The following is a 14274-nucleotide window of genomic DNA, read 5'->3' as shown; positions in this document are numbered from 1 at the left end:
CCACGGTGGGAAACCTCAACATTTTAAACCTGAGCCATAAATAAACGTTTCCAGCATTTGATGAGCAACGCTGGCTGCTTTTCTCAAGAGTGTGTGTGTGTGTGTGTGTGTGTGTGTGAGCCACTAGGTTTGTGGACTCTAAAGCTTTGCTGGAAAATGAGATGTCACTACCAGTCACACACACACACACACACACACAGACAAACAAAAAAAAAAGGAGCCGACAGCCCCCCTCCTGACATTAACTCCGCGTTAATAGAGTGTTGTCTTGCGAGCACGGTTATTGGATGATCTGTGGGTCCAACAGATTAACATGCCTAATACTTTCAGCAGGCAATCTAATCTATCTGATGGGGAGGGGGGGGACCCTCTCACATCTCTATTATCCAGGGTCTGTGGACAAGTGGTGGGACTGAACATGAGCAAAATGAGATGTGGGGTGTGCGTGTATGTGTGTGTGAGCAGCAGTATCAGAAGGATGTCATAAAAAAGTCCACATTAAATCTACGTCTCCTGTTCGTGTGCAGGGATGCCTCTTGTTTACGACCGTGGCTGCCGTGCTTCTCCATTTCCAAGCTCGCACAGTAAAAATCTCGTTACAAGACATGATAACAAGGTGCCATGCAAGAGTCCTGCCAGTAAATAAAAATAAAATAACAGGCCAAGAATGCTTGGAGGGGAGCATCGGTGAATGGCGACAAGCTTGGGCAAAAACCAACACTGGACTTCACCGGAAGGGAAGATAACCCATCACTTTGTGACAAATCCTGCGTCAAATAGTCTTGGGAGGAGAAATACATGTCTTCGGAGAGTAGGTGAATAACACCATAACTTTATATTGAGCTCTGTTTGTTCTGCAGGTGTGCTCCTTCACATTCAGATGAGCAGAAAGCGTTTTCTTTGTAGCTGATTTTCCTGATTGCTTCTGTCTGGGATCGCAATGCTAATTCTGTATTTGTGTGCGTGTGTGTCTGTGTGTGTGCCTGTGTGTGTGTGTGTGTGTGTGTGTGTGTGTGTGTCTGTGTATGTGGGGGGGTGGTGGGGGTATGCGTCTTAGTATTTATGGGGCTGGGAGCTTTGCTGTTGAAGCAGAGACTAGCTTCATCTATATGCAGATCATGCGGTGTGCAGCTCAATTGGCTCATCCCCTTGTCTGTGACTGAATGTGACTGGCACTCTGATGCATCTGGACGGGGTGGTTCGTGTGTGTGTTGGGGGGGGGAGGTGGTGATGGGGAGAGAAGAGCTTTTATGCTAAATGCCAAAGGAGAAATCATGTTATGGCATTAGTGAATCAGTGGCCCATTGACCCCGTGCACAGTGCAAAATGAAATTCATGAGCTTCAAGGGGGAATAATGAGACCTGAGAGACAGATATATGCAGAAAAACCGACAATCTATAATCCAGAGGTGATGAAGGGGCGCAGCAGCAGCAGCAGTCCGGCCTGCTCTTCTTCTTCGGTGGAGAGACAACTTCAGATTTGGGCTTTCAAACTACTCTTTACTTTCCTGTTCTTTTGAAGAAGCACCCCACGATTCAATTCTAGTCCTACAACAAGTATTTTTGATTAAATTTGATTAGAGTGTTCACCTAACAAAACAGGCAGTATATTTTAACACGTTGAGTTGAGTGTGCACAATAAGGCATAGCTGAACACACAACGTCTAACACTGCACCCATCTTCATCCACAACTGTCCAATTTATTTACCTAGAGAACAGTAGCTGCACCATGTCAACCAGTGTATGTTCAGCTGATTTCCTGAGGAGTTCTGCAAACACAAAAGAGAAACACACATTAGAACCAAACAGAAGGAAATAGAGGAGCACGTAGAGTAGAGACAGAAAGACAGACACATTTAGACTAACTTACTAACTGACTAGTCTGAACTACAGGTTCTCAACCACCAGATGGTTTCAGGGATGGTTGTGGAATTATTTTTTTTATAATATTAAAAATAAAATAATATATTTTAGAATCTCCCAATTCGATACTATCACTTACTAGTTACTTGGGTGCTGATTCGGTATGTATTGCGATTTGTAAGTATTGTGATTCGATATTATGATTTATGGCAATTTTTGTTAACTTTTTTTAACACATTTATTTTATTTATTTGATATTATTTTTTATTTCATTTTTTGATATTATTTTCTATTTATTTTATGCTTGTTTTCTGTATGTGGGGTTGGTATGTTTGTGAGTCTGTCTGTAGATGTTTAGACGTTTTTTGTTTGTGATGAAAATTAAAAAAAAAAAAGAAGTGCCAACTCTGGCAGGGAGCTTATTCAGATATTTCTGAATAAAAAAAAATAAATTAATTGTAATTTGTACCGTCAATCATTCAATATTTGACCGTTTTAATGCAAAGAAGACCATATGCATCCAAACCTTAGAGAAACCAGTGTGCTGATTGATATCCATGTCATCAAACAGATTAAATAAAGTGTTGTATAAGAGATAAGTGGCGGCCACACCTTACAGATGTAAGTTATAACGTTTCACGTCTACTCATTTGCTTTTATTTTTTATTCCTTAAATCGACAAAGCAGGCAGATATTTTGGCGGGTAGCGAGTCGCGGTGAACTGTTGCAATCGTCATTTCCGGTAAGCGCACCGCAGAGTATTTGATTTGAGACGACCCTACCCCGTTGAAATTCAAGTAAGTACAGAGTGCACACAGTGCACTACATTGAAGTGTACTTGCGGAAGTACGCGGATTGGAACACACAGTTAGTGTCAGAGGATTTTTTGGGATTGTATCCTATCCTGTTATTCATCTCATATATCTTCATATTAATCTTCTGAGCCCATTTGGAGGTCCTGACCCCCTCCAGGCTGGGAACCACTGTGTTACAGGATGGCCAAAAACTAAAAACAATCTAAAAGCAGCTTGTGAGTCTTCCTAGAAATGACTCTAATATCAGAATAAGAGGTTGATGAATGTTTGTTGCGACTCACCACTTAAGCGCATCTCGAAGCAGATCCTGAAACAGGACTGCATGATCTCACAAACAGACTCGTTGGTCAGATGGGCTCCGACTGGTGTCAGCAGCAGAGTCCGCAGCACCTGAAACATGGTCACGGTTATGACTGTACTGAAAGCCCACAGTTCATTTAATCAAGTTCATCCACAAGTAATTAAGTTGAAGAAACTGAAACTAATCACATACTGGAACTGTCGACTGAAGTCCTACTACTACTACTACTACGTCCTCTGCTACAGCCTGTTCTAAACAGGCACTGCGTTAGTATACTTAAAGTACCAAAAGTACTCATCATGCAGAATGGCCCATTTCAGAATAATATACAATATCATATTATTGGAATGGAAATTTTAAAGGAGAACATACTGGCTGTAAGATTGTTGCCGGAGAAGAAGCCAGTATTTCAATTCAGCATGTTTCCTTAATCTCTGATGAAATTGCATTTTATGATTTATTACAGTAAATATATTACTTATTGGTCCTTTCAGTTCAATACTTGAGTAAATGCATTTAGTTACATTCCACCACTGATTTCTTCACAACAGAAACGTGAGTAATATCTGATCAAATTTAATATTAGTTACATTTCCCTTTTATTCTCAGTGCATGGCTGCATCCCCCGATGTCTGATTATGTTATATATATTTTTTTATTGTAACAACAGAGCATTGTAAAGAAGATGAGAAATAAGTTTTGTTTTTTTAATAAAACGCTGGATATAATATATGTCTTTTTTTCTTTTTATCTGACTGATGATCAATAAATCGGATAAATAATCGTCAGATTAATCGATTATCAAAATAGTCTTTAGTTAGGACACATTTCTGTTGAAAAAAGCCATGAAAAAGTGCATTTTGCATAATATGTCAGAGCTGCTGAACAAAATGTACATCAACATCAAAATGTGCATGATAGTCAGAAGGCTGAAAAATATACAGGTAGTGTTTTAGCCATCTCGTCCTGCTCTACTCGTGGATTCGTGGACTCATAAAACACTACATGTTCATTGAAATTACATTAAATTATCAGGAACTTAAATTTACACTTCACTGTCTGGACTGAGACAACATGACCATCCGGTCTATGCAGGACCGCTGTAGTTACTACTAGTAAACATGTGGTACCTGTAGAATTTTCATAAGGACGACTTCATCGCTGGCGGGGTCTGTTCCCACGAATCTAGCGTGTGTGACTGCATCTGCCATGTTCTCGATGGCTTCGGCTGCCGCTTCATGGTTAGCATCTGCAAACAGACAAGAAACACACAGTTGTCTCAAAAGGCCGACTCTGAAAATTCAAACTATATAGTATATAATGAGAACATTTTAATAGGAAAGAACCCATCCCATGTAGCCATTCTCCAAACCGCTGTATCGGTTTTTAATTAACCTCTTAAAAATCCGCCGGTTGACCCGGCCGCTATTCTGTCTTTCGGAGGTTGTAGCGGGCTCGGTTTTAAAGCTAGAGTGAAAATACTGGCATCATATGAAACTAAAACAAACAAAGGAATCCATTGGTACCATATATCATATGCATGACATGACACGCATGTTGGGAAGAACGCTAAATAACGCTACGAAGTTACGCTAAATTTTGGCGAGGAAAAGCTGGCATGGCCATTTTTCCCCAAAGGGGTCCCTTGACCTCTGACCTCAAGATACGTGACTGAAAATGGGTTCTATGGGTACCTACGACTCTCCCCTTTACATACATGTCCACTTTATGATAATCACATGCCGTGATTAAAATGGTGTGTTTGAGTATTTCTGCATACTGGGGTCCCTAAACGGTCTTGGAATTGCATAAATGGGTATCACTGTAAAGCTGAGACTCTTCTGCATCCAATGAGTCCAGTTGTATTAATGTGTAATGATGTTAGTCCCCATTGTAGCCATTTCACATAGTGACTTTTTTTTTTAACTCAGATTTTATACGTATGTTCTTTATACTATGACAGTGTTCCTAAAATTAGATTTGAAAAAAATTGCAATACAGTATAATGCCTTGCTTACAGTATCGCATTTTGTTGAATCGTTACCCCAGTATCATGATAGGTATCGTATGGACAGATTCTTGCCAATACACATCCCTAATGTGAAAAGTGTCAATTGTGTGAGTGTCACGTTCAATGTGTGAGAGGGGCATGCAGAGCTGAGAATTACGAGAGCATAGAATTACTACCGTGCATGTGTACGTGGTGTTTGGAGCCCTGCTAGCCCAACCTGTGGTGCATATGGTGGAATGTGTTTATACTAAATTTCTAAATGGAAATGTGTAAACTGGGCAATTAAAATCATTCTGTGCCAGATATGACAAAAAAAAAATCTTAATGTGTCACCATTCCAGCAGTGGTGTAAAATGTAGGCTGAGATTGTTGGTAAACTCGGCAACCAAGAACACAGCTCCAATAGCTCCAATAGCTCCAATGGCTCCAACAGCTCAACACATAAACAAAACTAGCCAAATCTGGTACAGCCTGTCCACATTGTCCTTCAAACCCTGGGATCTAATGACCAGATGTGGCCTTTTGTTGGGGGGCAGGCTGGGACAAATTGACTGTCAGAGCAACAGGAGCCAGTGTTTTTGAAACCCGAGCGGCTGGCCAGCTCTCTGCCTGGAGCCAGCCTGTTTTCCTTTCCCATCGCCCTCAGGAGCGGCAATTCATTAACTAATAAGCACAGGGGCAAAGAGAGGGGAGCGGAAGGATGAAGGGAGGGGACGGAGAAAGGGAGGTGCAGATGAGGATTTTCCAAGTAAAACAACAATGCAGCCCGTCAACGTGGAGACACCGATACGTGGAGAAGATGGGCACCTTTCTGTGTGATTACTAGTAGACATCAGATAAATGATGCTGCGTCTTAGGAAACGACCACTTAGCAAATGTTTGGGACATTTTGGTAATTTGGCAGCTGTTGTGGAGACCTGGAGTGTGGACAGTGTATCACTCAGAAGTCGGTTAATGGCTGAGAACCGGTGTTAGCGTTGAGGTTGAGGCCATTGAGACAGAGCAATGCCAACATCCCTCCAGAGGCGAGGGCGACAACAAGCATGGAAGCTGTGCTTGAAATCATCCAATGTCCAGACACAGAAACTGGAGCCACAGGGGGATCCAGCAGAATGTCAGAAGTGATATAAAACACTAATCCTTCTCTTGGCACGCAGTCAATACAAGCGGCGTCCAAAGGAAGGGTAGGGGGGGGCATTGTTAAAATAACACTGAGGAAAGGAGAGGCTCTATATGAGTGTGTGTGTGCCTGAGGGTATGTGGGCAAAGTCAATAGGGGTTTGAACCAGCTGCCACATAAAGCAGTTTAAGTAATATCAAACTCTGGTCACAAAACTCAAAGACGTGGCGTGAGTGAGAGCGAGCAGAAGGGCAGAGTGGCTGTTTTTTTTAAGAGAGCAACACACGAAAAAGCTCTCGAGCTGCACTCTGCATAAGGGCCAATACATCTTTAGAAACCAAACAAAAGGGACTGCTGCTTTTTTCCATCATCAGAGAAGAAAATGAGTTTGTTCACCTGTTCATCTTCTGAATGGCAAAAGATCACGTTTCAGCCCGGCCGCTCTGCTCTGCTCTCATCTTTACCGTCAGTGTGCACGATAGTAAATGCAGGGAATGCATATATTCATGCATATATTCTATGTTGTCTTGATGGTTAAGTGTTGGTGTTTTTGCATTTACGTTTCCAAAGATCACAAACAAGATCTCTGGGATGTGTTTGGATCCCCGAGACAAATCCAGGAAAAAGGCAACATTGAAGTTGTTAGTGTGGTGGGGGTTATCACCTTGTGCCTATCTGGTGAGTTTTGTTTCCAGGAAGAGCGCCAGTCGTTGATGCTAATTTTCATAGTGACTAAACGGCAATACTACAACTTTCGTGTCCGTCACGTGATGCCATTGGACCCAAAAAGACTTTTCCCCATAGACTTACATTGGGAAAGAGACAGCTGTAACTCAGCGGATACTTTTTTTTTTTAGGTGAATCAACTTCCCAGTACGAACACTTGAATAGTCCTTATTTAAATCATTAGGTCCTAAAAGTTGTAAAATGCACTAATAGCTGAATCCAGAGTTATTTTCCTTTCCTCCGTGCATGTGAATGAGACCCAGGCTGAGGCTGGAGCGAGGGCTGGGAGGCGGAGTTAGCAAGCTGTGATGACAGCGTTACGGCTGTGACCCCGTGTGACGGAGCGGACGCTACTGCGCCTGCTCCGTGGGGCCCAATGGATGACGAAGATTGCTGGAAGATCCGGGTACTTTTCCACTCTGAAGTCGAGCCATTTTGGCTTCATGCGCCACTGAGCGACTTTCATAGGAATGAACGGGGCCCCGCCTCCAGTTCTCTTCATACATCCATGCTGAAAATTGATGAAAAATGTTGGAACCAACTGTTGTCAATCTAAAATGAAGACAGATTCAGCCACTGCGTGCCTCATCTCTCACCTCAAATGTTTTGTTTGCCCGGTTCGAAATCTGTAGGAGCGTGTACCTTCACTAGCCGTTCGCGGGTACGATAAACACTTCCACGGTAACAGCGAGCTCCATCAATCAAGGACATCGCTGTTACACTTTTAGGATTGTGGTAGTGTAGTACTTCTCAAGGTTGACGATAACGTTACTCACTCCGGAGCCCCATCTATTCACTCGGCAGCATGAAACAAGACATGGGAAACCTCTGTTGGTCTGGAGGAGCTGCAGCAGAGACTCCGGCCCTGGAGACCAAAGCTACGGTCTCCCCTGTGTCTTCTGACCGCGGTCGGGAGGCTGAAGCAGGAAGCGTTAAAACTGTTTTGCAAGTCGGGCTTCACTAGATAGAACTTTGCGGTTTTGGTGCTTCCGTGTAGTTTGTGTTGGAACAGCGTAGCCACACGCGAGTGCACATGAGACACCGACCGCGCAATTTTTTATACGTGTAAGAAGTTACGAACAATACCTTTGATGTAAACTGTAAACAAGAATATTATAGTACAAAGTAGGGCTGCACAATTAATTGAATTTGAATCATGATCACTATCTTTTGGCTTCTCACAATCAAATGAACATGATCGACTGCAACGTTGACGCTGAAAATGCTCCGCTCATAGAAAACTCTGATGCACGAATCAAGAGCTTCCTAAACTAGCAGCTAGAGATGAACCGTCAATCAGCAGCCAATCGAAACCTGCCAGTTTTCAGCAGTCTCATATCTGATTTTTCTGCCAGTCACACACATGTGCAGCTGCTACATGATCAGTCAGTAACGTCTCATACGCACACAAACACACACTACATGTTGTCGGTGTGGAAGTCCTTCAGTGTCAGTGAAGAAGACATAAAGCTGCAATTTGTCACCACTGTAAGTCCAAAATATGCCGTGGAGGAACAACTAACTTAATCAGACACTTATTATATTGTAATTAATTCCCATGGTGCTGCTCGGAGTAATCACAGTGACCGCCTCGAATGCCGACAGCACGGAGCTGAAGAGCTGGTGGTGCGTTCAAGCTCTACTCAGTAAGAAATGAGTATTTGGTAATGGTAAACTCTAATGCTATCATGATGCCTTCAAATATAATCTTGTAAACTGCAATTTTTGGTGAGAAACTTGAATAAATCCAGTTGTTTGAAGGAGATGTTTTCACTGCAATATAAAATATGCAGTGACCTGTTTAACTTCCTTACACTGGCTCGAAGCAGCTTATAATATGTAACTATGTTTTTTCTCTTTGTATTATTATTATTAATTTATTTTATTGTATTAAAAAACTGACTGTACTTATTGTGTTTGTTTCTAAGCTTAATTACTTAAAAATTGGTTTATAAACTATTATAATTACTTACTGTAAATTGCATATATGAAAACAACCTCGAAAAAATTAAGTATATAAAAAAATAATAATATGTAACTAATGTCAAGATTCTTTTTAATCAAAGCAAATATTTAAATAAAAATACAATCATTTATTTCATAATCATTTGAATAATCACTATAGATGACAATAACAAAGTAAAAGGTTGACATTTAGAATTTTTGACAGTTGGAATGTAGCACAACATGGAAGTGAAAGCAGCACTGTTTTAAAAAAAAAAGAAAAATGAATAATGAATTATTGTGATAATAATCGTGATCTCATTATTGGGATAATAATGTGATAACCATTTTGGCCATAATTATGCAGCCCTAGTACAAAGAGTGCTGGAATAAATAAATGAATGGAGTCTATGCATGCGTACATGTACAGTATATAACCACCCACTTCATGTATATAAAGTAATGTAATACATTACCCATTTTTACATTCGCAACTAATAACCAAATATAAAGAAAACTAAAGTTAAAATCTCTTAGATCTAAGAACACAGAATAAACATTTCTATTGGTTTTGAGCAGGTTGTTATTACTCATCTCCCAAAACTTCAACTCCTAAAAAGAAATGCTCTGGATAGACTAACTAAATGTGATGGTCCTGCATTGTCTACATTCCCTTAACTGTAAACCTTTATTTTTGTAAAGTCATGTCTGTTTTGGGGCATCTCGCTGTCTCTGGAGGTTTATCAATATAGAGCCTGTGAATTACGATCCCTTTCTCCTTTTTTACTTTACATTTAGTATTTCATTTCGATAAAGTTAGGGTACCGGCAAGAGGGACATTTTAAAAAGGCTGAGATAGCCCTGATGATCAGTGGATTATTTTCTCAGATTCAGACTTTTTCTCCACTTTCAATCAGTACTATTTCTTTTTTCCTTTTTTAAATTTTTTTTTTTTCTCTCAGTTTCACCGTTGATGTCTTTTTCCTTGGATTTTTTTCATCGAGGGTGTTTCTCTTTACTTTGTCGAACTACGTGTAATGTCGCCGCTTGCTTGTGCTAATTATGTACAAGCAGCCGTTTTATTCAAGAATAACAATTTATTCAACCCTAAAATCACAGGCAGGCTACAGCTGTACTCTTAAGCTCATCTCTTCTGGCAGTGGCTGCAGTTTAAGCCTCAGCTGAGCCTCGCTCTGAGCCCTATGTGGGCTAGTGACCGTGCGGCTGCTAGCAGCAGCACAGCGAGGAGGGGGCTTTGCTGACTCTGCTGGGCAGGAGGAAAAAAAGAGGGAGAACGAAGAAAGAAGGAACAGGGGCGGAGAGACGAGCAGTGGGGAAACGAGAGGATAGAGCAGAGAGAGATCTGGATATCTGTCAGCACCGAGGCTTAGTTCACCGCTCCCTCCGTGCCAGTAGACCTCAGGCCACAGATTGAGAGGAATTACCTCCAACTAAATGAAATGGGTGAGTGAAATGAGTGGGTGTGTGCAGGAGATGATTTCCTTTCCCTCTCTCGGGCAAGCAACACATTTAAAAAGAGGTTGGTGCAGGGGACATGTTTAAGATACATGAGGGAAAATGTTGGAGGTGACCCACTGAAGGGGAGGATCATATCCAACACGACACCCGGGATAAACTGCAACACAACTGCCTGCTGGAGGCGGTTTTCTCACTGCAGGCTTAGAGAGGGGTGGCGGTGTAAACCTAAACTGACCCTGAACGTCAACACACTCCATCCTTTGCTGAAAGCTTACAGGACATAAATGGTAACATGAATCATTCAGCAAGTATCACAATGAAGTGGCAACATCATGTCCGCTTACAGGAGTTAACACCAAAGCAGCACCTGTCTTACAGCAGGTATAAATACAACTAATAGATTTGAAACTGAGGTATCACATGCAAACCTATAACGTTAACTAACATTGTTTAAGAAAATCTGAATCCACAGGAGATTTAGCCACGAAAAGAGTTCATCAAAGACTTTGTTTTTTGTATTTCTTCTTAGCCAGGAGATGGCAGTACTCGACAGGACCAGCGTTACCACTCATGTCTACTCAGCAGCTATCCTGAAGAATATTATATACACATCTCTCAACTTAACCCAGTTAGGATTTTAGCTTAAAATAATGCACTGATGACTGAAGTCAGTACATTCTTCAGACACTCAAGAGATGTGTTTGTAATTAATGTTATTATTAATAGAATATTTTGTAATGATTTGCATAATGTCCTTTGAACTAGAATTATGGGAACTTGTGCAAATTAAAATAACCAAATTTCTGTGTGTTTTAATCTTTCTATCTATATATATATATATATCTATTTTATCCACCCTCTGAAACTACCTACCTGTAACTAACCTTGACTTAGGAGATGAAAAATTCCAGCAAATTTCCATGACTTCATTTATTTATTTTTCCAAAACTTTTCCAGGCCTGGAAATTTAAATTTTTGAATTTCTGCGTTTTTTTTGTGACCGTAAGAACCATGACAATTTTTTTTATGCTGAGTTGCAACTGTCACGCAAGCCAGGAAAATATCCAGTTACAATGTGTTAGCAACAAATTATTTCAGACAGGAAAATGTAATACTCTGCAGTAATATTCTGCGAGAACAAAATGTTAAATTACTGCAGTCATTTAAAATAAAACAAAAAATGGGTATTAAAGCATTAAAAAATGAGCACTATTTAAGAAGGACTTCCCCCCCTCTTAGTCGATTAGTCGACTAATCGTTTGTTCTGGTCTTAGTCGGCTAAGATTTCTTTAGTCAATTAGTTATTTTTTATGCTTTTTTTCATGCTGAAGGACTTATTTCCAAGAAACTTGTGAGCACATCTCTGGTAAAACACCAGATTTAAAGTGGTGCTTTCGTGTGATCCTTTGTGCAGTAGCTCAGTTTTACAGATCTAATCGATGAGTCGACAGAATCGTACGAGTGTCAGTCGACTCAGAATTTCTTTGGTCGAGGACAGCCCTAAAAGCTATGCAATATTTTGCATACAGATGACTTAAAATGACTGCTTGCTTGGTACAGTACGGCTCTTCTTGAAAATCTAAATCTTAGACAAAGACACTCGCCACTTTCATGAGAAATTGTGTCTTTTTTCATCTCCTCTGGGAGCCTACTGTATGACACACGTTCTTCTGATCGGGTTTCATCTCTGCTGGAGACTTTGTACTGTTGGAAAAATAAAAGTCAAACTGAGATGCGGCAGGGGTTAATAAAGTTGCCTAACTACTGTCACATTTCTTCATCTTTACAACAACTGGAGAGCGAGAGCCGTTGTGCCTTGAGAGCAAGCGTGCTACGTCGGCACAACTGTGCGGCCCTTTAGAACAATACTGATGATATGCTGCTGGTGGTGTGATGGCGTCAGGATGGGGGGTGGTGGGGATTAAGGGGACATGCTGTCGGGCCTGGAGTGACAGACAGAGGCTCTGGGACTCTGAGGTGATCTTTGAACAGATATTGTGCGTACATCTGTGTGAGCCTCGCCGGACAGAAACTACATCTGTTCCAGAGAATGCTTCACATAAACATGCATGACGTTTTAGTTTTGAAGAAATTCCTACATGAAATCCTATCGTCTGTGGTTGCTCATTTTAACAAACTATTTAAAAAGGACCCAGAAATTGTAAAAGGTACATTCCCAGGAGCTTTTTTAACAGTGTGCAACGCTCCCGTAAGCTTCGGCTCTTATTTAGTCAAGCAGTGGCTGCAGCTGTTTTGACAGCGATGTTACATTGACTCAACCCCTGCTATTTAGACCAACATCTGGTGATGCATGCTCATTTCACACTTTAACAAAACAACTGGCAGACACTGGGCCATATTTCCATGATGAGGCTAATGAGGACAGGCAGTACTGACTGTACGCCAGCACAATGTCAGCTTCTGCATCAATGAGGAGAATAGACCATTCTCGGCATTCCTAGACTGATCTGACGATGAGCAACGGCACACCGACTAACGTAGCTTCCCAACGGAAAACTCGTTCACATTTTTCGAGAGCGCCGAAATGATACTTAGGCTTTCTGAACTGATTTCAACACACTGGTGCTTTATGAGGAAACATAAGCTGAAGACATCCGTAGTAAGGGTGTAACGATACGTATCACTTTCCACGGTTCCGATACGATTCAAGGACGATATCTGGCTCATCTAGAGCGATACGATACGATTCAATGACTTGAAATCAATACAGTAACGTTTCTTTTGCAAAAAGTTCAATCAGTGTGACTATGAAATAAATATCTGATACTGGACAGAGCAGGTCAGGATTCAGGAATAAATTAATTATGGATATAAACAAGTAAACACAACAATTAATGGCAAATACATACACCTTTTATCAGAAAATAATAAAAAGTGCAACTTCAGGACCCGCTGATTCAGTTCTCAAGATACAAGGCAGTGCAATATTTAACAAAAAATATAATAATCCAACTTCTATTCAAGTTAAATGAACAGTGGTTTAACATGCTGCTTCTGTCCTCATTTTCAATTTAAACGGTAGAGCAATAATACAGAGATCAACCGCTGATAGTAATCAAACAGCTTGGGACAGAATCATTCCTATAATAAACGCTGTTGAAATAATCTGATTATAGTAATCAAGTAGTCCACCTACAGTGTTCATTTGGGGTCTTTTCATACATGAACACATACGGAAAAACATTTTAAAACTACGTTAGACTAACGTTAGTTGAATTTCTGTTTTGTTTTTTACTTTACTCCCGTCGTGATACTTTGCCTCGCGGACCGTCTGCTTTCCGGCTGGATACGTGAGGCGGCTGATGCTGCGTGCACATAGATATCATGACGGGGAAAGGAAAGTCATTTTCTCTGAATAAAAAACGAATGCGCACAAGGAAAGCACCTGTGGTTGAAACCGCCCTCGACAAGTGGATTGATAACACCTCATCACGTAATGCCCCTAAAGTGAAACTCTGCCGACCGGCTCCTCTGCACCGCAGCTCATGCAGACCGGTGCCGGACTCCCTCCACGCCGCTACCGGGTGAGAGAGTGAGGACCCCTGGCAAAAGGGGCGCCGTTCAACTGCATGCACGCTCGCGCTGCAGAGCCGGCCAAGGTGGCAAGCTGGCGCATGTCGATGACGTTATACACAGGGAGAGTGAACCGGGTAACATTTCTTTACTAATAAAAGTGCTAAAGAAAAATACATCCATATAACGTTTGTCGTGCCTAAATACAAGCACGACAAACGTCGTGTGCTTTTGAAAACATATTATCAGATGTTGGTTTACTTTTAGGGTAAAACTTAAACCTAACAAAAAAAAAAGATCAGACACGTTGATGATAATAACATTTCTTACCTATAAGGCCATAGGAAAGGAACTTGTTGACAGAAGTAAGGGCGAGGCCTGTGATTGGTCCAGTGGTGTCCTCGGAGCGGACCACTTCTAGGAAGGGCCTCAGAAAAACGTTGGGTTCCACATCTGACAGCTCTGAAGAAGGAGAAACAC

At 41.2% G+C, this 14274-nt stretch overlaps 1 protein-coding gene across 7 annotated transcripts in view; it reads right to left on the bottom strand.

Annotated features, from left to right (window-relative positions):
* Positions 1-14274, bottom strand: part of gbf1 (golgi brefeldin A resistant guanine nucleotide exchange factor 1) — a 107269-nt gene that overhangs the window by 46177 nt on the left and 46818 nt on the right. For all 7 annotated transcript variants that reach the window (XR_005208671.1, XR_005208670.1, XM_037783351.1 and 4 more), the window contains 4 exons: positions 14125-14256; positions 4111-4229; positions 2961-3069; positions 1710-1770 (listed from right to left, as the gene is read on the bottom strand). Coding sequence is in view for 5 of the 7 variants with exons in the window: in XM_037783351.1 (XP_037639279.1) it covers positions 1710-1770; positions 2961-3069; positions 4111-4229; positions 14125-14256 (421 nt within the window). In the remaining 2 variants the exon portion in view is untranslated. The remainder of the gene's footprint in view (positions 1-1709; positions 1771-2960; positions 3070-4110; positions 4230-14124; positions 14257-14274) is intronic.

This window comes from Sebastes umbrosus, chromosome 10 (genome assembly GCF_015220745.1).
Source record: "Sebastes umbrosus isolate fSebUmb1 chromosome 10, fSebUmb1.pri, whole genome shotgun sequence".
Taxonomy (NCBI): Eukaryota; Metazoa; Chordata; class Actinopteri; order Perciformes; family Sebastidae; genus Sebastes; species Sebastes umbrosus.
This window is presented reverse-complemented; position numbering and strand designations above follow the sequence as displayed.